This window comes from Hyperolius riggenbachi, chromosome 7 (assembly GCF_040937935.1).
Source record: "Hyperolius riggenbachi isolate aHypRig1 chromosome 7, aHypRig1.pri, whole genome shotgun sequence".
NCBI lineage: Eukaryota > Metazoa > Chordata > Amphibia > Anura > Hyperoliidae > Hyperolius > Hyperolius riggenbachi.
In genome coordinates this window covers 60,335,681-60,362,860 of record NC_090652.1, presented here as the reverse complement: position 1 = coordinate 60,362,860, position 27,180 = coordinate 60,335,681, and the positions used below count along the sequence as shown (strand labels likewise).

General features: G+C 44.1%; 1 protein-coding gene across 1 annotated transcript in view; it reads left to right on the top strand.

The window, feature by feature from the left end:
- LOC137525525 (synaptonemal complex protein 1-like) overlaps positions 1-27,180 on the top strand; it is a 373,754-nt gene that overhangs the window by 15,189 nt on the left and 331,385 nt on the right. Inside the window, exon 2 of the mRNA XM_068246650.1 lies at positions 19,435-19,703. Coding sequence (XP_068102751.1) covers positions 19,435-19,703 — 269 coding nt within the window. The remainder of the gene's footprint in view (positions 1-19,434; positions 19,704-27,180) is intronic.

The window sequence follows — 27,180 nt, the reverse complement described above, 5'->3', positions numbered from 1 at the left end:
GCCATCCTTGTCCTTCTTATTGCAGCAAACAACGTACCTTCTTGTAGGGTTTGCTTTCTGTGGGGTCGGTGGCAAGTACTCCACAAAGTGTCTCCCTGAAAGCCGTGCCGGATTCACGACATATGATGCCCTGCGCCCCGGTCTAGATGTTGACTCTGGTGGGGGGTACTTCATGCAGATTGCTTCCGTCAGCTGCCAGACAAAGTCGTGGTGGGGTACAGGCCTTACACAGCTTTTCTTGTATAGCACATAGCCATTCCACAAGCACTGCTCAAGTAAGTGGCGGAATTTTTTTTTATAATATTTCCGCTGCTGCTTGCGGACAGCCGGATAGAAGGTCATGGCTCCATCAGCCCTGTCCACACCCCCCATAGTGTTGTTGTAATCCAGCATGGCTTTGGGTTTATCCACCTCCTGTTTACTCCTGTTGGTGGTGCGGACAGTCTCGGCATTATGAATAGTGCTGAGGACACATACATCACGTTTGTCCTTCCACCTTAGAGCCATCATTTTGCCTTTCTGCCAGGCAACGACCTCCCCCTTTTTCAGCTTCCTGGCAGAAAAGGCCGGCGGCAGATTGCAACGGTTAGCCCTCAAGGTACCATAGGCATCGGTTTTATGCTGGACCAGGTAATCAAAAAGTTCAGGGGAGCTGTAGAAATTGTCTGTCGTCAGGCAGTACCCCTGATCCAGCAATGGCTCAATTAGGGTTAGGACAGAGGAGGTGGCACACCCAAACTGGCTGAACTGAGGGGCAAATTTGGTGCCTTTGGCCGTGTAAATTACAGAGTTCCAGATGTACCCAGAGTTGGCCTCACAGAGCATAAACGACTTCACCCCAAAGCGTGCCCTTTTTGATGCAATAAATTGCACCCAGCTCAGTCTCCCCTTATATGCCATGAGGCTTTCGTCAACCGTGATGTCGCGATCTGGAACATACACAGCCTTGAAGTTCGCAACAATCATCTGGTATATGTCCCAAATTTTTTTCAGCTTGGGTGCGGGATGGGTGGCCTCATCAAACTCCTCGTTGTTTCCGAAGTGCAAATACTTCATGATGAGGGTATACCGTGGCTCGGACATAACAGATCCAAAGAAGGGCGTACTGAGGATCTTATTAGTGGTCCAGTACCACTTCTGCAGTGGCTTACCAACAACTCCCTGGAGGATGACGAGCCCCAGGAACACCCAGATGTCGTTGCTGGTCACAGGTTCCCACTTCCTGCTCCGAGAGAACCTGGGTAGAGAAGATTCCTGCTGATGTTGCGCTGCATAGCGATTCGTCTCCTCAACGATTTTGCGGATGACGTCATCAGTCAGGAAGAGCTCCAGAGAGGACAGCGAACTCTCGTCGCACGCGATCTTCTGCCCGGGTGCCCCTGTGAAGGGGAACCTGGGTGGCGGAGCTTGAGTGGGGCTCCCCAGCTCACACCAGGTGCGTGCGACCGTCACTGGCTCCTCGGCTTCCTCATCACTGGTCTCCGTCTCCGAAGACAGGTTACCGGGAACCTCGCTGTCTGTCGATTCCTCTAGGAGCTCGTCTTCACTGTCGCTTGCCTCGAGGACATCCAGCAACTCCTCGTCACGCACACGCCTCCGGGAGGACGAGGCCATGACCCCAAGCAGGGTACGGGGTCACGGGCAGCGACAAAAAAAAACAAAAAAAAAAACAGCAAAAGCAAACGCACAGGGATCACAGCGTCTTGAAAAAGACGGAAAGCAATACGCAATCTGACAGTAGCTTATGAAAAGACAAATGAGACCGAGAGCCCGATATGGTGTAGTATGTTAGAATAATTGAAAATAAAAGTAATCAATAATTAATATACTCACAAAATTGGGTTACCACACAGGCAACCACTAAAACGGCAGGTGGGGAGAATTATAACCTGACCCCACTCAGGTATAAAATGTCGCTCTCTGTAGACAGGAAAGAAAGAGATGGGGATGCACCCCTCCACCCAGGGTGGACTATTCAATGTAATCGTCAGACAACAGAGGCGCCAGAAAGTGTAAAAGAATTCCGTTTGGAAAACGTTTTAAAATCGGAGGGATGTGGGTGGATTCACCTCCCTTAAGCAAAGACCAGCCAATGAGCTGTAGACAAACAACAGTATTGTTTATTGGGGATTCTCCAGGTTATGCAACGCGTTTCACGGGCAAAGCTCCCGCTTCATCAGGCAATCAAAACGGAGAAAAACTGGGGAAAAAACAAGGGGACAAAACAAACAGGGGGACTGAGCCAGAGGACACTCAATAGTATAGACATAATCAGGGCCGGATTTGGACTTCCCAGTGCCCTAGGCCCGGTACCACCAACCGCCCCCCCCCCCCCCCCCACACACACACACACACTCAGGGTGCATACACACATCAGACCATAGTCTTTGGAAAATGAAGGATCACAGACCAATTTTACCCCCTTCCATGTAGTATGAGGGCCATACCTACAAAGTCTATTCTATTGAGCTGAACTCCCCATCAGATAGAAATCTTTGCAAGATGCTGCACACAAAGATGCTGTACACATGCAACAGATCAGTATCTGCAAAAGATCTGTTCCTGCAAAAGATCCGTTTCTGCAAAATGCATTCATAGTCTATGATATCTGCAGATCCTCATACACACCTTGTTTAACAAACATTCATCTGCAGATCAGATCCACCAGGATGGATCTTCAGATCTGCAGATGATTGTCTGATCTGCAGATAATTGTCTGTTAAACAAGGTGTGTATGAGGATCTGCAGATATCATAGACTATGAATGCATTTTGCAGGAACGGATCTTTTGCAGGAACAGATCTTTTGCAGATATTGATCTTTTGAACGTGTTCAGCATCTTGCAAAGATTTTTATCTGATGGGGAGTTCAGCTCCATAGAATAGACTGTGTAGGTATGGCTCTCGGACTCCATGGAAGGGGGTAAAATTGGTCTGTGATCTTTCATTTTCCAAAGACTGTGGTCTGATGTGTGTATGAGCCTTTAGGAAAATGAAAGATCACAGACCAATTTTACCCCCTTCCATGTAGTATGAGAGCCATACCTACACAGTCTATTCTATGGAGCTTAACTCCCCATCAGACAGAAATCTTTGCAAGATGCTGCACACAAAGATGCTGTACATATTCAAAAGATCAGTATCTGCAAAAGATCTGTTCCTGCAAAATGCATTCATAGTCTATGATATCTGCAGATCATCATACACACCTTGTTTAACAGACATTCATCTGCAGATCCGATCCACCAGGATGGATTTTCAGATCTGCAGATGATTGTCTGATCTGCAGATGAATGTCAGTTAAACAAGGTGTGTATGATGATCTGCAGATCTCATAGACTATGAATGCAATTTGCAGGAACGGATCTGTGGCAGGAACAGATCTTTTGCAGATACTGATCTTTTGTGTCTGTACAGCATCTGTGTGTGCAGCATCTTGCAAAGATGTTTTCTGATGGGGAGTTCAGCTCCATAGAAAAGACTGTGAAGGTATGGCTCTCATACTACATGGAAGGGGGTAAGATTGGACTGTGATCTTTCTTTTTCCAAAGACTATAGTCTGATATGTGTATGAGCCTTAACGATCACTTGTTTGCAGGATACCTATGAATGTTTTCTCTCTGAAAAATGATGAATGATTGTTTTTCCTGTTAGAGCAGTGAGTCCCTAATGCCTGGTACGCACCAGATAGATGGGTTGAATCGATTTTCCAATCACTTATACAAAGTCGATTAGAAAAATGATCAGAAATCAGATTAGACCTGTCAGAAATAATCAATTTGAACCCATCTATCTGATGGCAAATTGCATGGTGTGTACCAGGCATGAAGTAGCAGAGCGGCATTTATCTCCCTCTCTGCTCTTCTGTAATCACAGATCTGTTGCATTTATTTTATAGTATTTATTGTACTGATTCTTTCACAGGTGTTTTTTTACTGTTTGCCAACACGGTACAAATATTTTTTTTTTTAATTTTTAGTGTAGGTTATTACTTTTGGTATACAAAACAGAATGTAACAATACAAAAGTATACAACAGTACATTTGTAATTATAATTATAGAGAAGTTGTCTATCTCATACTAGACTACTGCTGCCTTTAAAATGAGCCAGCAAGGGGTTAAGATTTAGCTTAGAAGGGGCTGCCATAAATCTCTCTAAGGAAAAAAAACCCTTATCTGTTTAAGATTTACAATCCAGGGGGAGAGAGGAGAAGGAATGGCTCAAGTCATTAACAGAATCTGACCAGCAATACATTGTTTAGCCCAGCTTGAGTTGTAAAGTGGAAATAATTCTGTTAAAATGTTTACTTTTACTGGATCAGAAATTGTCTACATTGTGATCCATGTTTCTCTCACCCCTGGCAATAAACTGAAGCGTGTATGTTCAGTAGATAGCACTGTCTCATCGCACACCACGAAGTAAGGAAAATACACGGAGCTCTGGAATTCTGACTGTGTGTGTGCAGCAAAGCCGGGGGCGCTTTGGAGCAGGAGAAATGATTTATTTTGACATGCAGCCTCTTATCTCTCTCAGGTCCTGCCGCCCTTTTATCCTTCTGATTTTTTTTCCGCCCTAGGCCGTGACCTTTTGTGGCCTTTGCAGAAATCCGGCCCTGGACATAATACATGTTATATGATTTAAACGTTGAACATGATTAAAAGTTTTTTTGCTTAATCAATCATAAAAAAACCAAGAGAGCAATACATCCATGTATACAATAATAGTAATAATAAAAAAATAAAAAGAAGCAGTTTGATGGACAAAAAGAGAAAAAAAGATCTGACATAATTGACAGTTCCTTAGCTGCATAAATCAATAAAGTGCTAATGCATCTATGTATACAATAATGATCAATAAATAGCTTGATAAAACAGTCTATCTAGTGTATAAGAGGAGAAAGGAATTCTAACTCGCAACCAATGTCCATATGCATAAATGCTCTAAAAATGTGTGGCAGCAAAAGAAAACTTTCCAAGTGTATATGTGGCATAAAGAAGAGAGGAATAATATAGCTTACCATCAGTAGGTCATATCCAGGTTAGAGCGCCTCTATAGAGGTCCGCTGTGAGCAGGGTCTAATTTAAATGATATTCCTGGCGCCAAGCGGGGACGATGGACGGAAGTGCGTGTCGGGTACATCCTGCACGGACGACTTCCGGCAGCACTGCCTTACAAGGGAGCGCTCAGAGCAATACAGGGCATATACGCGTCAGGTCTGGCTACCGCGGAAATGACGTCGCATCCGCCCAAAAGAAGCCCTGCAGTAACCATAGAGGTATGGGCGGATGCGGCCATGATGTCGCCTTCATTCATATAGGAATGCGCATATGCGTAATATATAATTATTGAGCAAATATATGTCCACATAGACATATGGACAATTGGAGGGAAACTAAAAAGGAAAACTAAAAAGGAAAAGGAAAACTAAAAAGGAACATAGTTCTTGTAGAAACTACTTAATCATAATATAAGTGGTGCAATGCTGCCACCCGATGGTGCTTTATTGGAAGACAGGGAGCTAAAAGATAATAATAAGCCAAATTATATCTCTTATCCCTTATGTTATAGTAATATGTTAATTTACCATATATGTGGAAATCTGCTAGGTGGTGACAATATTGTCTCAAATGTCAAGATATTATACATATTACACTGAAAACGACTGCACCATAAGAATATACAGATCAACCATGAAATGTAAAATATAAACATAAAGCAAATGATAAAGAGATTCTGCTAGCACCATTCAATAAAGTTATGTGAAACTGTTGGAATCCAACCATAGAAACAGGTACACAGGGGGAAAAAACTAAAAATTAAAGGTAAAAATAATAATAAAAAATTATAATAAAAAATTAAAATGTTAAAAGAGAGCGAAAAATCGTCAGATTAAAATAGTTTTTCCAATACTTCATTGAGGCCCTCGGGGACCAGGGTCCTCAGAATCTGAATCCAGAACATTTCTTTTTGTCTTAGCACCTCAACAATATTTGGTGCCTGTGTGGATTCTATAAGGGTTATAGTGAGGAATTGTGGATCACCGCCGTGGTGAGTGCTGAAATGTCTCGATACGCTGTGCATGGGAAATTGTTTCAAAATGTTTCTTTTGTGTTGACCTACTCGTTCTCGGACTAATTGGGTAGTGCGGCCTACATATTGAAGTTTACACGGACAGGACATGAGGTATATCACATTTCTAGATGTGCATGAGATGTTCTGTTTAATGGTGTATTCCTGATTGGTACTATTTGATCGGAATTTTTCTGTAGTGTTAATAAATTGGCAGGCTGTACAGCGTGTATGTTTACAGGGAGCCGAGCCCTGGTTTGTATGTTGAGTAGTCCTGGTTATAAAATTATTGGTGGATCTGAATCTACTGGGTGCCAATAAGCTTCGCAAATTAGGAGCTCTTCTGAAGGTAAGTAACGGATTTTTGGGTAATGATGATTTAAGGAACGGGTCTTATGTCAAAATGTCCCACCTATTTTGTAGGATAGAACATATTTGTTTGTTTTGGTTACTGTAGTTGGTAATGAATCTGGGGAAGGGATCTAGGGTATTGACTGTATGGGAGGGAGGAGCAGAAGTTATTGTAGCTCTACGTTTGGCATCTTTTATATGTTTTTTTGGGTATTTACGTTCGATGAATTTTTTGGTAAGAATGTCGGATTGTGTCTGATATTCGGAGAACTCGGTACAATTTCGGAATATCCTTTTGTATTGGCAATAAGGTGTATTGGTAGTCCATGGGCGATGATGAAAGCTATCAAAGTGTATATAGTTATTTGAATCAACTTGTTTGAAATGGGTTTTTGTTTTGATAGTATTGTCCGTGCTATATAGAACCAAGTCTAAAAATTCTATTGTGTAAGTATGATGTTGAGAGGTGAAACTAAGGCCTGCTGGGTTGTCATTGAGGAATTGTAGGAATGTTGGGATCAAATTCTGGTCACCTTTCCAGATGAAGATGAGATCATCTATATATCTTTTATATAGAACGATGTTTTGACTGAAGGGGTGTGATTCACTAAATTTCAATTGTTCTAAAAGTCTCATGGTCAAATTAGCGTACGAGGGCGCAAAGAAACTTCCCATGGCCGTACCAGTAATCTGATGGTAATATTTGTCAGAAAATGAAAAGACGTTATGATATAAGATGAATTCTGCACAATGTTTAATGAATTGTTGTTGTGATACGGGCATAGATGGGTTAGTGGATAGAAAATGTTCGAGTGACCGGAGTTCAAATGCATGTGGAATATTGGTGTAGAGTGAAGAAACGTCGCAAGTTAACCATGTGTAGTCTGATTGCCACGGAATCGATTTGAGTATATCTATCAAGTGTTGGGAATCTTTTAAATACGATGGCAATGTTTTTACTAGTGGCTGTAAGTGTTGATCAATGAATTTGGAGAGGTTACTAGTGATGGAGCCTATGCCGGATATAATTGGTCTACCTGGTGGTTTGGTAAGTTTTTTGTGAATTTTTGGAAGATAGTAAAAAAACGGTGTGGTAGGATGATTATTGACAATGAAATTCCGTTCATTTTTGGTTATAATTCCATTTATGTACGCTAGATGAATGAATTGTTTCAAGGTGGAATTGAAAATGGGCGTAGGATCACTATCCAATTTGGTATAATGTAAAGGGTTGTCGAGTAGTCGGTTGGATTCCTCAATGTAATCCATTCTATTGAGTATGACAATGCCTCCCCCCTTGTCAGCCGGTTTAATGATGATGTCATGGTTGTTTCTTAGTGAGTGAAGAGCTGTTTGTTCTGATCTGGTTAAATTGGATGGCAAGGATTGGGGGTCTAGGTCCAGTTTTTGTAGATCATTCATGACCAAAGTGTAAACAGTATCAATGAAGTTTCCTTTTGAGGCAGTCGGATAGAACCTCGACCTGCCCTTTAGTTGAGTGGTAATGTCATTGTAAAATGTAATTTTCAGTCATAATTTCATTTGTGTTGATCGTGCAAACAGGTAATGTATCATTATTAGTAATTATGAGAGTGTCCCCTGTGCTGGTGGGAGTAGGTCGGAGTTTTTTGATGGTAAAGTGTCTCTTAAGGGTTAGTTTTCGGATGAAAGCATTGAGTTCTGCAAAAAGTTTGGGCATTTGGGAGGAATTGTTTGGGCAAAACGAAAGCCCCTTTTCAAGTAATAGGGTTTCTGACTGAGTTAGAGTGTGATCCGATAAATTGAAGATACAGCGGGTCGGTGAAATTGGATTGGAAATCGGTGGAGGGGGAACTACTTGCGATTTCTTTTTTCTTTTCCCTCTACAGCCCCTTTTTCTGATTCTGGGAGTGGTCTCTTTGCCGTCTGTTTGGGTTGAAGCTTTACATGGGCCACCGTGGGGCTGGGTAACGGTAGCAACAATGTGTTCTGTGTGATGGACAGAGGTAAGTCTAAAAAAGAGGAAGTCGACTTGTTGGGAGAAGTATTGTCCAACAGATTGATAGTTTGTTGTTTGATAATGGGTCGAAAATAGCTGTTGAGGGATGTAGTTTTGGTCCGGACATTGGTTTTGATGGAATTGGGGGGGGTGGGTGATACAGGTTGTATATCATGGATGCTGATTTGTGACAGACCTAGAAGGTCATCACTCGCTAATTGGCCCTCCAGTTCCGTCTGGATAGGGTCTATGGACCGTGTATCAGGTGTACGCGGATGGTTATTCTCTATTATGAGTGTGTCTGGGGGGGAACCACTCAGGAAATTACAGGTAGGTTTATGACTGGGCAAGAATTGGTTGGTTTTAATCATTGATGGGGTAGATTGCAAATTGTTTGTAGCGTGCATGTCAGGGAGGTTGTTGGGGTCCGTATGGCATTTTTTTGTGGTTTTGGTTGATACTTTGAGGGCCTTAGTTTTGGTTGATGTTTTAGGGGCCTTGCCATGGATGGGGGAATTCAACTTGTTTTTATCAAAGAGTGTTTTCGCTAGAACTGCTGAGTGGGCAAAACTAAATTTAGGGAAAGGTAGGGTGACTTCGTCCTTGGTTTTAGAGATACCAGATGAGGTGATTGGGATGAACCCTGGGGGGGGGGGGACCAATAGTGGTGGAGGGTAAGGTGGATATCGTGTTGGTGGTGGTATACTAAGACTCATAAGTGGGGGTGGTGGTAGTGTGGGGGTGTGAGTAGGTACCCTGGGATAGGTAGGAGGATGTCTGGTCTTACGTTCCCTTTCTTTATGTTCAGCGTAAGCCAGTCTATCTCGATTTAGTTTTTTTAGTTTGGTTTCTACAGTGTCAGCCTCAAATTTCTTTAGACGTGCAATAAGATTGGACATGAGGGGGTGATATTGTTTATTCTTGAGGTGTAGTGACAGTTGTTCTTTACAGTTCTGAATCACTGGTTGTAATTCTTCTATTAGAGAAGTCCGTTTTTTATTATTCTTTCCATCATTCCCCCTGTGCATGATTCTAAATAAATATACCAGTCATCAGTGAAAACGATGTCATTAGGGAAAGCTGTTAAAGTTTTTATACGAATACCGTCTAGAGATATTTTTTTATTAATATAAGTTTGTTGCATTGCGATATCCGCAATGTTGAAAAACTCATCTTTGAGTGCTTGTTCTAGTTTGTTAAATATCGGTTTGAGATCAATATCTGGAACTAGGGTATTGAGTGATGGATCCAATGTGTCATCCTCAGATGGTGGTGATGGGGAGATATTGAACTGTGCCAGTAGGTGTTCCCTATGGGTGGCTCTCATATTGATGAAATCCATATTTAGGTCTGCAACCGATCCCGCTCTCTATCGTTGACACGATGAGGAAGATAGCAGCTTATGAAAAGACAAATGAGACCGAGAGCCCGATATGGTGTAGTATGTTAGAATAATTGAAAATAAAAGTAATCAATAATTAATATACTCACAAAATTGGGTTACCACACAGGCAACCACTAAAACGGCAGGTGGGGAGAATTATAACCTGACCCCACTCAGGTATAAAATGTCGCTCTCTGTAGACAGGAAAGAAAGAGATGGGGATGCACCCCTCCACCCAGGGTGGACTATTCAATGTAATCGTCAGACAACAGAGGCGCCAGAAAGTGTAAAAGAATTCCGTTTGGAAAACGTTTTAAAATCGGAGGGATGTGGGTGGATTCACCTCCCTTAAGCAAAGACCAGCCAATGAGCTGTAGACAAACAACAGTATTGTTTATTGGGGATTCTCCAGGTTATGCAACGCGTTTCACGGGCAAAGCTCCCGCTTCATCAGGCAATCAAAACGGAGAAAAACTGGGGAAAAAACAAGGGGACAAAACAAACAGGGGGACTGAGCCAGAGGACACTCAATAGTATAGACATAATACATGTTATATGATTTAAACGTTGGACATGATTAAAAGTTTTTTTGCTTAATCAATCATAAAAAAACCAAGAGAGCAATACATCCATGTATACAATAATAGTAATAATAAAAAAATAAAAAGAAGCAGTTTGATGGACAAAAAGAGAAAAAAAGATCTGACATAATTGACAGTTCCTTAGCTGCATAAATCAATAAAGTGCTAATGCATCTATGTATACAATAATGATCAATAAATAGCTTGATAAAACAGTCTATCTAGTGTATAAGAGGAGAAAGGAATTCTAACTCGCAACCAATGTCCATATGCATAAATGCTCTAAAAATGTGTGGCAGCAAAAGAAAACTTTCCAAGTGTATATGTGGCATAAAGAAGAGAGGAATAATATAGCTTACCATCAGTAGGTCATATCCAGGTTAGAGCGCCTCTATAGAGGTCCGCTGTGAGCAGGGTCTAATTTAAATGATATTCCTGGCGCCAAGCGGGGACGATGGACGGAAGTGCGTGTCGGGTACATCCTGCACGGACGACTTCCGGCAGCACTGCCTTACAAGGGAGCGCTCAGAGCAATACAGGGCATATACGCGTCAGGTCTGGCTACCGCGGAAATGACGTCGCATCCGCCCAAAAGAAGCCCTGCAGTAACCATAGAGGTATGGGCGGATGCGGCCATGATGTCGCCTTCATTCATATAGGAATGCGCATATGCGTAATATATAATTATTGAGCAAATATATGTCCACATAGACATATGGACAATTGGAGGGAAACTAAAAAGGAAAACTAAAAAGGAAAAGGAAAACTAAAAAGGAACATAGTTCTTGTAGAAACTACTTAATCATAATATAAGTGGTGCAATGCTGCCACCCGATGGTGCTTTATTGGAAGACAGGGAGCTAAAAGATAATAATAAGCCAAATTATATCTCTTATCCCTTATGTTATAGTAATATGTTAATTTACCATATATGTGGAAATCTGCTAGGTGGTGACAATATTGTCTCAAATGTCAAGATATTATACATATTACACTGAAAACGACTGCACCATAAGAATATACAGATCAACCATGAAATGTAAAATATAAACATAAAGCAAATGATAAAGAGATTCTGCTAGCACCATTCAATAAAGTTATGTGAAACTGTTGGAATCCAACCATAGAAACAGGTACACAGGGGGAAAAAACTAAAAATTAAAGGTAAAAATAATAATAAAAAATTATAATAAAAAATTAAAATGTTAAAAGAGAGCGAAAAATCGTCAGATTAAAATAGTTTTTCCAATACTTCATTGAGGCCCTCGGGGACCAGGGTCCTCAGAATCTGAATCCAGAACATTTCTTTTTGTCTTAGCACCTCAACAATATTTGGTGCCTGTGTGGATTCTATAAGGGTTATAGTGAGGAATTGTGGATCACCGCCGTGGTGAGTGCTGAAATGTCTCGATACGCTGTGCATGGGAAATTGTTTCAAAATGTTTCTTTTGTGTTGACCTACTCGTTCTCGGACTAATTGGGTAGTGCGGCCTACATATTGAAGTTTACACAGACAGGACATGAGGTATATCACATTTCTAGATGTGCATGAGATGTTCTGTTTAATGGTGTATTCCTGATTGGTACTATTTGATCGGAATTTTTCTGTAGTGTTAATAAATTGGCAGGCTGTACAGCGTGTATGTTTACAGGGAGCCGAGCCCTGGTTTGTATGTTGAGTAGTCCTGGTTATAAAATTATTGGTGGATCTGAATCTACTGGGTGCCAATAAGCTTCGCAAATTAGGAGCTCTTCTGAAGGTAAGTAACAGATTTTTGGGTAATGATGATTTAAGGAACGGGTCTTGTGTCAAAATTTCCCACCTATTTTGTAGGATAGAACGTATTTGTTTGTTTTGGTTACTGTAGTTGGTAATGAATCTGGGGAAGGGATCTAGGGTATTGACTGTATGGGAGGGAGGAGCAGAAGTTATTGTAGCTCTACGTTTGGCATCTTTTATAAGTTTTTTTGGGTATTTACGTTCGATGAATTTTTTGGTAAGAATGGCAATCTGACAGTAATATGAACAAAGCTAAGGCTGGAAAAAAGCAGTAATCGCACAGAAATCGCACAGAAATCACAGATGATAGCTGACAACAGACTAACACTGGACGCTGGGGACTCTGAAAGAGGGAGAGGCAGTAACGGTTCAGGGCTTTTATTGAGAGCTGACAGGTGTTTGTGTTTGTGCAAACAACTTTTTGAATTACAGTAGCATGATTGGATTACATAGAGTTTGTTTCCCTATGTAATCTAATGATGCTGTTGCCGCGACGGACACTAGGGGGCGCAGGAGCCGGCGTCAGAGGAAGTGGCTGGGCTACGCCATCTTCCCTGACTGCCGGATCTCCGGAGAATTGCGGAGAGAAGAGGGGAGCGGGGACCGGAGGATCGGGGGAGCCTGGGACCGGCGATCAGAGCCCAGCAGGAGGGAGAGGGAGCCCAGCAGCAGCCGCAGCAGCACAGAGAAGGTGGCCGAAATCACGCGCTGCACAGCGGTGAGTGGGGAAAGCGCTGGACGAGCTGAGCTCGTCTGAAACACTAGCAGAAACTTTTTCTTGGACGAGCTCAGCTCGTCCAGAACGCTAGGGTGGTTAACTGAGAGTGATATGGCTGTTTCCTGTAAACAATACCAGTTGCCTGGCAGTCCAGCTGATCTTTGTGACTGCAATAGTGGCTGAATCACACCCTGAAACAAGCATGCAGCTAATCCAGTCTGACTTCAGTCAGAGCACCTGATCTGCATGCTTGTTCAGGGGCTGTGGCTAAAAGTATTAGAGACACAGGATCAGCAGGCGATTCAGGCAACTGGTATTATTTTAAAAGGAAAAATCCATATCCTTCTCCGTTTAGGTTCCCTTTAAGGATTTGTAGCATAAAAGCCAACTCACATTGGCTGGGATTTGAACCTGGGTCTCACTGTGTGGTGGACAAGCACACTAACCACTGTACCATATGAAGCTGGCCTAAAATTTACCATTTATGCTCAATACAAGAGAAAAAGTAGACAAGACAAATAACATTAATATCACACTTTTCTCCTGGCGAACTCAAAGCACCAGAGCTGCAGCCACTAGGGCATGCTCTATTGGCAGTAGCAGTGTTAGGAAGACTTGCCTAAGGTCTCCTACTGAATAGCTGCTGGCTTACTGAACAGACAGAGCTGAGATTTGAACTCTGGTCTCCTTTGTCAGAGGCAGCGCCCTTATCCATTACACCATGCAGCCACTGCTTACAGATATTTAGCCAGACATGGCCTTCTCTTTTGTGTTCAACAGTTGTCCAAAGAGAACCCCAGATAGCCAGGTAGATTCATATCTCTCTCTTTTCCTAACACTGCTACTGCCTATAGAGCATGCCCTAGTGGCTGCAGCTCTGGTCCTTTGAGTCCGCCAGGAGAAAAGTGTGATATAAATGTTATTTGTCTTGTCTTCTTTTTCTCTTGTATTGAGCATAAATAGTAAAGTTTAGGCCAGCTTCAGTTGGTATAGTGGTTAGTATGCTTGCCCACCATACAGTGAGACCCAGGTTCAAATCCCAGCCAATGTGAGTTGGCTTTTATACTACAAATCCTTAAAGGGAACCTAAACGGAGAATGATATGGATTTTTCCTTTTAAAATAATACCAGTTGCCTGAATCGCCTGCTGATCCTGTGTCTCTAATACTTTTAGCCACAGCCCCTGAACAAGCATGCAGATCAGGTGCTCTGACTGAAGTCAGACTGGATTAGCTGCATGCTTGTTTCAGGGTGTGATTCAGCCACTATTGCAGTCACAAAGATCAGCTGGACTGCCAGGCAACTGGTATTGTTTACAGGAAACAGCCATATCACTCTCAGTTAGGGCCCATTCACACTTAGAACCGCAGAACGCCGGCGATTACCGCCGGCGTTTTGCGGGAGTGATTTTCCTGCGATTATCGCGGAAAAATCACTGGACACTGCAGCGGTTTTGGAGCGATCATGATTAGCGTGCTTTGCACGCTAATCCCGATCGCAAATCGCGGAACGCTTGTCGCCGGCAAACCGCTTCATGCAGCGCGGTTGCGGTTATCGCTAACCGCAACCGCGGCAGTGAGAACACTGCCATTTGCTACATTGTGGCAGAACCGCTAGCGGTTTGCCGTGAGCGGGAATCGTGCGATTCCCGCTCAAGTGTGAATGGGCCCTTAAGGTTCCCTTTAAAGGAGAACTGTAGTGAAAGGTATATGGAGGCTACCATATTGATTTCCTTTTAAGCAATACCAGTTACCTGGCTATCCTGCAGATCCTCTGCCTGCAATACTTTTAGCCCTAGACCCTGAACAAGCATGCAGCAGATCTGGTGTTTGACATTTTTGTAAGATCTGACAAGATTAGCTGCATGCTTGTTTCTGGTGTGATTCACACTACAGTGGCTGGATAGTGTACTGGTTAAGGGCTCTGCTTTTGACATGGGAGACCAGGGTTTGAATCCTGGCTAGGTCAAGTACTTATTCAGTAAGGAGTTCAAGGCAAGACTCCCTAACACTGCAGGGTGGCCTCTTGAGCGCATCCCTGTGGCTGCAGCTCTTGAGCGCTTTGAGTCTGACAGGAGAAAAGCGCTATACAAATGTTTGGATTATTATTATTACTGCAGCCAAATAGATCAGCAGGGCTGCCAGGCAACTGGTATAGCTTAAAAGGAAATCAATATGGCAGCCTCCATATACCTCTCACTACAGTTCTCCTTTAAGCAACCTAATGGTTCTATTGCGTTGAGCATAAATGGTACATTTTAGGCTAGCTTCACTTACTACTGTAGTGGTACAGTGCTTAGGGTGACGTGCCCACCACACAGTGAGATCTGGGTTTGATTCCCAGCTATGGTATGATGTATACTGGTTTTTAAAATAGTATACTTCCCTGGCAGAAGAGAGGGTAGAAGGGGAGGAGGAGGGATGCCAATTAAAATCTCCCTAGCAGAGTGTGTAGCAGCTGTCCCATAACTAATTAGTGTAGGCAGACAACTGAGTCAAATGGTATAAAGGACCTAGCTTGAAGGTAGGGTGGGCGGGTACTCTAGCACTGAAAGCAGTGTGTTTGACAATAACATGTCTGCTGACAGTGAAATGGAGGCTAAAAATTTTGCTCAATACAGCATTATGGGGCGAATCGAACTTCCGCAAAAGTTCGCCTGATGCAGGCGAACGCGAACCCCCAAAGTTCGCCTGGAACCGTTCGCCGGCGAACCGTTCGGCCCATCTCTAGCGGTCACTGTGACGTCCATCAAGCTGGTAAAATCGTTGCAGACTCAAGTTTTCGATTTTGGCGGAACGGATCCAATAGGGTAACATTGGATCCGTTACCATCCGTTAGGATCTGTTCTGCCACCGTCTGCTAACAGTCTGTTTTTAGTGTCAATGTAAACCTGGACTTATGCTGCATACTTCTGTACGGCTCTCAGGTGTTCTTCTGTGACATGTCAGGTGCTGTATAGAAGTATGCTGCAGTATCGCTCCCGCTGCTGTGAAGAGCAGAGGAGAGGTGTGTGAACCTGTCCAACCACAGTATTTAAAGAGTATCTGTAGTGAAAAAGTGCCCCTGGGAGATACTTACCTCAGGAGGGGTAAACCTCTGGATCCTAATGAGGCTCCCCTTGTCCTCCTTTGCAACCCTGATCCAGCGCTGGCCCCCCGGAAAGTCTGCGCAGGCGCACTATGGCTTCCACCGATGGGTCGTCCTTGTTAAGAAGGGAGACCTGGTTAATTTTGCAGCCCAAAGCCCTGGGCCCACTAGGCCTTAATGATAAAGTAGAACTGGCAAGTATGCTGGATCCATAATGGACTGGACTTAACTAACAGTTGGTTGCACCTCATTCGATGATTGATGGGGGGGAACCCCAAGTGTTTGATGATTGCCCTGTATCTATGCAATGTATTGTCTTCTTATATGTGTGCTTTGTAAATTAGTAATGTGTGCCGTACCACGGCGGTACTCCCGAGGATTCTAACAAGAGGGGGTCATTTTACCCGCACTTTTGGTTCCCTAATTCCTATCCCCCTTTTCTCCCCTTCCCCCTCCCCTCTTTTTTTCCCTTCCTTCCTTCCTTTTCCCTCCCTCCCCACCTGATTACCACAACCCCCCCTTCTTTTCTCTTTTCCCTCTCCCCTATGCCCACTCTGGCCCCGTCTGGGCCCCAGTCCCACGACCTATGACTTTTTTAAATCAATATAAATAGGGTTAAAATTTATTAGAGTGTGACACAATAGCCAGAAAGTTTATATATTGAAAATGGATTGTCTCTACTCCTTGACCCCAGGTTTTATTTTTAGTGGTGTGTCACAACTAGCACTTTATAGATAATTGCCCTAATGGCATGAGCCCCATTTGTCGGAATTATGGTCACAAAAATGTACGTGGCCTATTTTAGGAAGGATGTGTGACAGGGAACATAATATACAATGACTTCTGGCACTATAGCGCACTCTGCTGGTAATTTTGGCCTGGCACACGATTGGCTCCTCTGTGGCATTGACAGATTGGTTCTGTGCTACGGACGAGCCACGTGATCGGCGCACCGTCTGACATTTGTTTATGCGACCTCCCGGACGCATGTTGTGTTCTCTACCAACCACCGTCCTTGCATCAGCGATTCGGGCTTTCCCATTGGTAGCATCTGAGCTCCAATCATGACCGGCGCCATGACGTCACATGGAAGTCGGGTCTTCGCCATATGTATACTGTGGCCGAGCGGCGCTTGTCTTTAGTGGAACGCAGCGTGACCAAGCGTCCTGTAGGATGCGAAATGGCTGTCGCCAGGTCCACCTTTGTCCCTCACTCCCACCTCCATCGCTGACAGGCTTGCACATTGAATCACAACCAAGGTATTTTGTGTATATCTGCGCATTGTATATGGATTGTGTCATTCAAGGAACTACCATTGACGCTATACCCTTGCATTAAATATGTAAGACTGGATGGAAGATGCACGCTGTCTGTTCTTATGTGTACATAATCTGTATTTCTTCCTTCAAATGCACTATTAGTGGAGCACACGTCCAACGCAAGCAATGGGAATGAGTGTAGCCTGTTTAAGCTAATTTAGCCACCATAAGTACACTTTCTCGCACAGAAGCTGGATGCAAAACACCTCATAAAGGGGAAGTGCCACGCCACCTTTGTATCTTTTTGATAAACAATTCAGAGGCTTCCGTGTTCCCCTTCCCAGTCCCATTCTAGTGCTGTGTCGTCTAGCAAAATGTCGAAGACAATAGCCTGGAGCCATGACAAAAGAAGAGGGTCACCTCTTCTCCTTCTCTACCTCTCTCTGCCGGGTAAGCCTACTCTTAGTTAGAGTCTTTGGATTGGAGCAGTGCTTTTCGGCGCTGCTAGATTTGGGCGCAGCCAGCGCTGCCATAGACTATAAAAGGATTCAGTCTATAGCGGTGCTCGGTGAGTAACGTCGGCGCCGTCAGAAGACGGAACAGACGTTGTTGCTTAAAAATCACAATAATTTGGCATCCAGCAATCGCTGGAAGCCGAATTATTCATTCCCCCACTATCCATGGCGGCCTGGAGGGGCAATAGTAATTAATTCGGCCCGGACTTGTGCAGAAGCAGGACCAGCCATATAACAGCTGGATCCTGCGCCCAAGTCTACCGGTGCCGAATTCAAATGTACTCCTTTGGATACCTTACTATTCACTTCATTGCGCCACCATGCGCAACTTATACTTATCACAATCTCTCTTTCTACTCTACTGTTTTCGCGCTGGTGCTCTCACTTTTCCTGTTTTACTGCGCGGTTCTAGGACTGTGGATTCTGGTTCACACTGGCCATTTCTTCCCTTTTTTATGTTATTTTCATTGTTTAGATACGGGCTCCTGCTCACCACTATATTTTCTTGGCTCACTCAGGCTTTTTGATCACTCAGGCACGCGTAATAGCATAGAGCCAATTGGGCTTGGCTTTTTCTGCCAAAGCCACTGGCAGCAGGCCAGTCCGCCCAGCAGAAAGCCAGACCAGCCAGAACAGAAGCCAGGTAGCTCTGCCTTGTTATGTTTAAGTGACACTGCCTAGTTATGTGATATGCTGCATTTTTTTTGTATTAATGGAGAGGGGGGTGCCCAACATTTTGATGAGCAGGCCTACTCAGACCGCTGTTAAGTTCATGTAAATTTGGCTCCACCCATGACCACACCCACATTCCAGTGCATGGCCACACCCATTTTTTGGCTGGAGTGCCCAAAAGTGCCCTGGATCTCTTAGGATCCTAGCAACGCCCCTGGTTCTGTTCCTGGTTGAGCGGAGAATGGACATTTTTTTGTCCGTTCTCCGCTCATCGCTAAATAGGCAGTGCATGGCTCCTATGTTATACATAGGACTGTTCACACTAGTCACATTGCAATGGATCCGCGGGATCTATTTTGATAAGTGGAATGCACGCGATAAACCTAGCCCAGGCAGATGCAATCCCCATATAGCCTATGGGAGTAACAAATCTACCCCGGGCTACGGGCTACAGCCCGATCATCGAGATGGACATTACACTGTCCCCTCTGCCTGATCCAATGCAAGTGGAACTGAGCCTAATTGTCCTGTAGGAGTGGGGTCCTGACTCTAACATCTGCCTGTAGCTTGTATGCTCTCCTAGTCTTTGTGTCTGTTTCCCGTCGCTCTTCAGAATCAGACTTTGTTTGGAAATGGGAGAGTTTTGGATCTCCTTAAAGTGAACCTCCGGACTAAAAATCTACTCAGCAACACTGAAAAGGCTTGGTGTTTCTTTAACAGTTTCACAGCATCAGAACTTTGTTTTTCTTACCAAAGCACAATTTTTAGCTGCATAACTGAGAGAGGCGCTCAGGACACAGGACAGTTGGAACTGTGTCTCATGCTCCCTGTCACCTCCTTTCAAACAAAAAGATGGCTGCCCTCATGAAATCACAAACATTTGCCTGTTCTTTTAAAGCAGTGTGGGTAAGAGATTATATTCCCTATCTATTTTAATTAACATAACTAATGTAACTTAATGACAGTATGTTTGTTTAGGCTGGAGTTCCTCTTTAAACAAAAAAAATTGTGCTTCTTTTGTATTTATTTTTTCCTTGCAGGAGCAAGGCAGTGGTGGGGATCACTTCACGCTCCTCAGAAAACAACCTGCAGTGGCTGATGGATTACCTGAATAGAGAACTTCATCATTTCATCTCACTGGTGATATATCTTCCCATCACCAACACAAACCGATATGAATGGTTGGGAAACATAAGGAAGTGCACTGTTGGGATTCTCTATCACACCAAACACCAGGGGCGGATTAATATCACTGATGTGGAAGGAGCGTTATACCAGGAAGAGCTGTTCCACTTGCATAATACACTAGGTAAGGAGTATTCTTCATGAATATTACTGTATCCCCATTCTCGGCACCACTCTAAAGGTGGCCACACACGGTACAATAAAATGATCCAATTTCACAGCAATTAGATAAAACCGATTGGATTTTCCAAAATATCAAAAGCTTTTTTTTTATTCGAGCAAGAAATCCGATCAGATTTCTCATCTTTATTCGATAAGGGCTCGTTCACACTAAGGGCATCTTCGGCCTTTTTTCAAACACAGGCGATTTTCAAAATCGCCCACAAAACGCTTATGCAATAAATCTCTATGAGAAGGTTCATATGGGTGTGTTTCATCACCACAAAGCGGTGCCTGTACCTTTTTTGAGTCAATTTTGCCTCAATGGAAGGTATAGGAAAACGCAAAACGCTCACAAAATCGCATTGTGCAGCGATTGCACTCTTTTTAAGAATAAATCTATATATATAATAGAGTAAGTGCCTCAACCTTCACGCAAGAAGAAGAAGTAGCACCCTGCCCCCAGGGCCGGTCCAAGCAAGAAGAAGGGGCTGGTCCAAGCAAGAAGAAGAAGTAGTACCATATCAAACCAAGGGTGAAGAGGGATAATTTGCATATTCAGTAGCAGTGCATTGTGGGTAACCACAAATGTTCACTTATAGCTGAATTATTGCGGATTTGGTTCTGTATTAAGAAGGCAAAATACACCAAGCTTTGTTTTTTTTTTTTAGTAGGAGGGCTTTTTGGTCCCTTTTATCCCCCTATACATTCTGAGTGGTTTGGGTCACCCTGAGCTGCTTGATTACTCTGTTGTACCGGTTCAAGCCCTATCTCATAAAGCCATATCAATCCCTGCTATGTACTAATGAGGACCAAAAGTCTGAGATAGGCTGTCACATGTGGGTTTGATTTGACTGTGTAAAATTTAAAGCTATAGGCTTGCTATACACCAGCGGTTCTAGATGCTTGCTTGACTTACCAAGGGTGAAAAGGGATAATTTGCATATTTAGTAGCAGTGCTTTGTGGGTGACCACAAACGTTCACTTATAGCTGAATTATTGCAGATTTCCTTCTGTTTTAAGAAGGCAAATTACACCAAGCTTTGTTTTTTTTTAGTAGGAGGTATTTTTGGTCCCTTTTATCCCCCTATACATTCTGAGTGGTTTGGATCACCCTGAGCTCCTTGGTTACTCTGTTGTACTAGTCCAAGCCCTATCTCACACAACCATGTCAATTCCTGCCAAGTACTGATGAGGACCAAAAGTCTGAAACAGGCTGTCTATATGTGGGTTTGATATGACTGTGTAAAATTATTGCTTGCTATACACCAGCGGTTCTGGATGTTTGCTTGGCTTACCAAGGGTGAAAAGGGATCGTTTGCATATTTAGTAGCAGTGCATTGTGGGTGACCACAAATGTTCACTTATAGCTGAATTATTGCAGATTTCCTTCTGTTTTAAGAAGGCAAATTACTCCAATACAGTGGGTAGCATTGCAGGAAGTGACGACAGTGGAACGCACGCTGAACCGCGGAAGAGGTGAGTCATCCCCGCCCGCTGCCTCTTACTAATAGTGGTGGCTGCTGCTGAGCTTAAGCAGGAGGGGGAGTGCACATGGGGGATCCAGGTGAGGGAGGGGGGTCCTGCTGAGCTTAAGCTGGAGGGGGATCACACATGGGGGACCCAGGTGAGGGAGAGGGGTCCTGCTGAGCTTAAGCTGCAGGGGGAGCACACATGGGGGACCCAGGTGAGGGTAGAGGGGTCCTGCTGAGCTTAAGCTGCAGGGGGAGCGCACATGGGGGACCCAGGTGAGGGAGGGGGGGTCCTGCTGAGCTTAAGCTGCAGGGGGAATGCACATGGGGGACCCAGGTGAGGGGGGTTCTGCTGAGCTTAAGCTGGAGGGTGAGTGCACATGGGGGACCCAGATGAGGGAGGGGTTCCTGCTGAGCTTAAGCTGGAGGGGGAGCGCACATGGGGGACCCAGGTGAGGGGATGTCCAACCCCCCTCCCCGCCGCTGTGCCCAATACCCCCTTCCTGCCCTCTACCCCCTTATGCGGTGTATGCTACGCCGCGGGTCAGCTAGTACATTGTATTTAATAAGAAACAAGAATAACAGAGGCGCCAGCAAGTATAAAATAATTAAAATCCGCTTAAAAGGAGGGGTGTAGGTGGACAAACCTCTCAGGTACAAAATAGACCAGCCAATACGCAGTTATTTTATAACAGTAAAATTTATTGGGGATTCTCCAGGTATGCAACGCGTTTCACGGGTAAAGCTCCCGCTTCATCAGGCAATCAGAAAGGAGAAACACTGGGGGGAAAAAACAAGAGGAAAAATATGCCAGGGAACGCTTGATTTACAGAAATGACAATAAATGCGAGACATCTCTACACACATTCTATATAGAAATATATATACAATATGAGCAAAAACTTTTTTTTTGGGTGTCTTTACCACAATCTGAATCATAGGGATATGTAACATATCTGAATATACTATAAATCAAAAATTGCAAATTAATACCACCTAATATCACACAAACCATGTGCTAAATATCCTTGTATATATTGTTGTTTAAGGTATGGTCAAAATAGAGAGGAGCGTCCCCACATACATGTGTTATTCCACACTCCTCTCTATTTTGGAAGTTGAGTGGGTACTGCTTGCCTGTTCTAGTGTTCACCTGTCTTCTATATGATTTGGTACTGTGACCTTTATATAGTGGGTTTTCATTGAGTTGACCATACCTTAAACAACAGTATATACAAGGATATTTAGCACATGGTTTGTGTGATATTAGGTGGTATTAATTTGCAATTTTTGATTTATAGTATATTCAGATATGTTACATATCCCTATGATTCAGATTGTGGTAAAGACACCCAAAAAAAAAGTTTTTGCTCATATTGTATATATATTTCTATATAGAATGTGTGTAGAGATGTCTCGCATTTATTGTCATTTCTGTAAATCAAGCGTTCCCTGGCATATTTTTCCTCTTGTTTTTTCCCCCCAGTGTTTCTCCTTTCTGATTGCCTGATGAAGCGGGAGCTTTACCCGTGAAACGCGTTGCATACCTGGAGAATCCCCAATAAATTTTACTGTTATAAAATAACAGCGTATTGGCTGGTCTATTTTGTACCTGAGAGGTGTGTCCACCTACACCCCTCCTTTTAAGCGGATTTTAATTATTTTATACTTGCTGGCGCCTCTGTTATTCTTGTTTCTTATTACTGCACAGTCCACCCTGGGTGGAGTTTTTTTTCCCCATTTTTCTATCTACAGAGAGCGACTTCTTAATACCTCAGTGGGGTCAGGTTAAAATTGTCCCCACCTGCAGTTACAGTGGTTGCCTTTGCGGTAACCCAGACTTGTGAGTATATCTACCATTTACTTTCATTTCATCTCCATTCAGGGCCGGATTTACAGCTCAGGAGCCAATAGGCAAATAAGGTCTGGTGCCCTAAGCTCCACCCCTTAACATAGGCCACACCCCTTGGACAAGCGGTTCTGGTTCACTGCTCAGGTGTGTGTTTACTTGTGCATGCATGAAGAGAAGTGTGGCCGTGTAACATATCAGACATGCTCTTGTCAGGTATGTTCCAGAGATCCGTGTGTAGCAACAATGAGGGCCAGGTTGACTTGGGAAGCCTCCACTGGATCAAAAGGCTTCCCTCTTCTTAGGTAAGTATTTCATTTTTATTAAATACTGCCTTGGGTACACTTTAAACAACATGCTGCACGATCGTAATTTTGATATCTAGTAGAAATCAACTGACATTACTGATTGTGCAGAACGGTTCTTTGCTGGTAGATCAGGGACTGGCCAGGGGTGCAGCTGTATCTGTGCAGGGGGTTGGGGAATATTGCCAGTAACATCTTCCCTCCAAATGCTGGTCTTCCCGGGACTCCATGCACAGTATTACCGTAGCGGCTTGGTCTGAGTCACCTCTCCAGCTGGTGTGCTCCTTCCTCTGTGCTGCCGTCATCTCCTGGTGTCTGAAAAGTGACCCCAAAAACTGGCGGTGAATAAGTGCATGCATGCAGCCAGATCATTAAGGACTGCGGGAGGTGACAGCAACATAGAGGAAGGAGCACACAGGTTGGAGAGCTGGGCAGAGCGCTTCACTATGCTAATACTCTGCAGAGCCTCAAGGAGAGCAGTATAGCAGAGGGACACCTGGGGGAGAGGCAGTAATTCATCTTTATTAGATTTCATGGTGAAATCTATTAAAAATTGATGTGCAATGTGTGGCAAACTGGCAATGATAGATCCCTCTCTGATCAGATTTCGATCAGAGAGGGAACGATCTTTTTGGGATGTTGAGAGGAAGTGTGCCAGTGTATGTCAGGCATCAGGCTCACGCTCAGTGTGCCAACTCCCATCACATCAAAGTGACTAGGTGTCCACTGTACTGTCATCTAATCAACTCCATCTCCCCCAGTTTACACAGACAGGCACTACAATACTGATGAGACAGTTAATCTCCTGGATTGGCAAGTATATGCACACAAATACACATGTGATTGGGGGGAGACTCACACTAGCATTCACACACACTTGTGTGATGGGAGGGACTAACACTAAGCATGCACACACACGTGATAAGGGGGGGGGGGGTACTCACACTATGCATGCACACACACGTGATAAGGGGGGGGGGGGGGGACTCACACTATGCATGCACACACACGTGATAAGGGGGGGGGGGCTCACACTATGCATGCACACACACGTGATAAGGGGGGGGGGACTCACACTATGCATGCACACACACGTGATAAGGGGGGGGGGGGACTCACACTATGCATGCACACGCACTTGATGAGGGGGCGCACTCACACTAAGCATGCACACAAACACACACGATGGGAGGGGGCTCACCGTAAGCAAGCACACACACGTGATGGAAGGGGGGAGACTCACACTAACCATGCGAACAACACACTCACGTGATGGGGGAACTCACAATAAGCAAGCAAACACACACACGTAATGGGGGGGGGGGGATGACTAACACTAAGCAAGCGCACACACACACACACGTGATGGGGGAACTCACAATAAGCAAGCAAACACACACACGTAATGGGGGGGGATGACTAACACTAAGCAAGCACACACACACACGCACACGTGATGGGGGAGGGACTCACACTAAGGAAGCAAGTAAGTACACACGTGATTGGAAGGGGGGAGAGACTCACACTAATCATGCATGCACACACATGTGGTGAGGGGGGAGGCTCACACTAACCATGAGCACAAGCACACACACACACACACACACACACACACACACGTGATGGGGTGGGGACTCACACTAAGCAAGCAAGTACGCACACACACGTGATTGCAAGGGGGGAGAAACTCACACATGTACACACATGTGGTGAGGACACACACATACACTAGGCATGCACACACACACACACACACACAGATGCTGCAGCTTCATTTCCCCCCCCCCCCCCCCAATTTCTCTACAAAACATTATTTTTGCAGGTACTTGCTAACTTGCTGCCTGCACATCCATCCTCTCACGCTGTGTCCACTCAATATCATCCTCAGAGTTCTTCCTCCTTCTAACAGGAAGTCGGGTTCTCTCTCCAATGGGGCGCCGGCTTCCTGCAGCGTTGCCTAGCAACGCTAAAACCACAGATGGCCCACGTCCGTAATTTCTTTGATGAGCAGCGCGGCATACAACGTGCGACATGGAGGGAGCCGGCGCTGCTATCAGGTGACAATAGGGGCAGAGTGCAGCGGCATGCCGGTGGCTGGGACCATCATTTTAGGAAGCCCGGCGGGTGTACGGGCAGAGCGGAGAGGCATGCCGGCGGCTGGGACCATCATTTTAGGAAGCCGGGTGGGCGGGCAGAGGAGAGGCACGAAGCCGGATGGGTGGGCAGAGCGGACAGGAACACACCCCACAGCGCTGCGCCTCTCCAGCCTTTGCTTCTCGGTGTACTAATGGCGCTCTGCTCTCTTACACCCTGCAGAGCGAGGAAGACAAGGGGACACTTTAGGCGGCTAGTGACCCGCCCCTCACAAACGGCCCGCCTATAGGCACGTGCCTATAGTGCCTAATGGTAAATCCGGCCCTGTCTCCATTTGATTACTAACATACTACACCATATTGGGCTCTCGGTCTCTTTGCTTTATCTGTCTTTTCAAAGTACATTGTATTTATTATTTTCCGGGTCAAAGAGTTCAATTTCCTGACTTGCATCAGGGAGTGAATTACAAAAACTTTCTGAAAAAGTGCTTAGCAAAGCTCTTTAAAAAAAAATGCAGCAAGCAGTGGAGCGTCAGGAGGTGCAAAAAAAATGTGCACAAAATTGCAAAACGCTTGCGTTTGCAATTTTGATTTTAGATGTGAAGAAGGCCTAACAGTCTATCGGGAGTGTTGGATTTTTCTGATCAATTTTTATGAAAACTGAATGGTGTGTGGTAGATTGTCAATTTCCTTATATATACTTCCAAGTAATTTTTATTAGCGTTTTCAATCTTTTTTTTTTTCATACTTGGGTAAAAATTGACCACACATGTGTGGTACGTTGGTTAGATTTTTTTCAATGTGGCAATCAGTCAGACAAATTGATTGAAATTCTTGAATTGAAAAGATATTTAAAAAATTGTATGGTGTGTGGCCACCTTAACCACTTGAGGACCACAGTCTTTTCGCCCCTTAAGGACCAGAGCCTTTTTCTCCATTCAGACCACTGCAGCTTTCACGGTTTATTGCTCGGTCATACAACCTACCACCTAAAGGAATTTTACCTCCTTTTCTTGTCACTAATACAGCTTTCTTTTGCTGCTATTTGATTGCTGCTGCGAGTTTTAGTTTTTATTATATTCATCAAAAAATACATGAATTTTGGCAAAAAAATGACTTTTTTAACTTGCTGTGCTGACATTTTTCAAATAAAGTAAAATTTCCTATACATTTGAGCGCGAAAGTTATTCTGCTACATGTCTTTGATAAAAAAAAAAACCATTCAGTGTATATTTATTGGATTGGGTAAAAGTTATAGCGTTTACAAACTATGGTGCCAAAAGTGAATCTTCCCATTTTCAAGCATCTCTGACTTTTCTGCGCACCTGTCAGGTTTCATGAGGGGCTAAAATTCCAGGATAGTACAAATACCCCCCAAATGACCCCATTTTGGAAAGAAGACATCCCAAAGTATTCAGTGAGAGGCATGGTGAGTTCATAGAAGATTTTATTTTTTGTCACAAGTTAGCGGAAAATGACACTTTCTGACAAAAAAAAGAAAAAAAAAAAGTTTCCATTTCTTCTAACTTGCGACAAAAAAAAATGAAATCTGCCACGGACTCACTATGCTCCTCTCTGAATACCTTGAAGTGTCTACTTTCCAAAATGGGGTCATTTGTGGGGTGTGTTCACTGTCCTGGCATTTTGGGGGGTGCCTAATTGTAAGCACCCCTGTAAAGCCTAAAGATGCTCATTGGACTTTTGGCCCCTTAGCGCAGTTAGG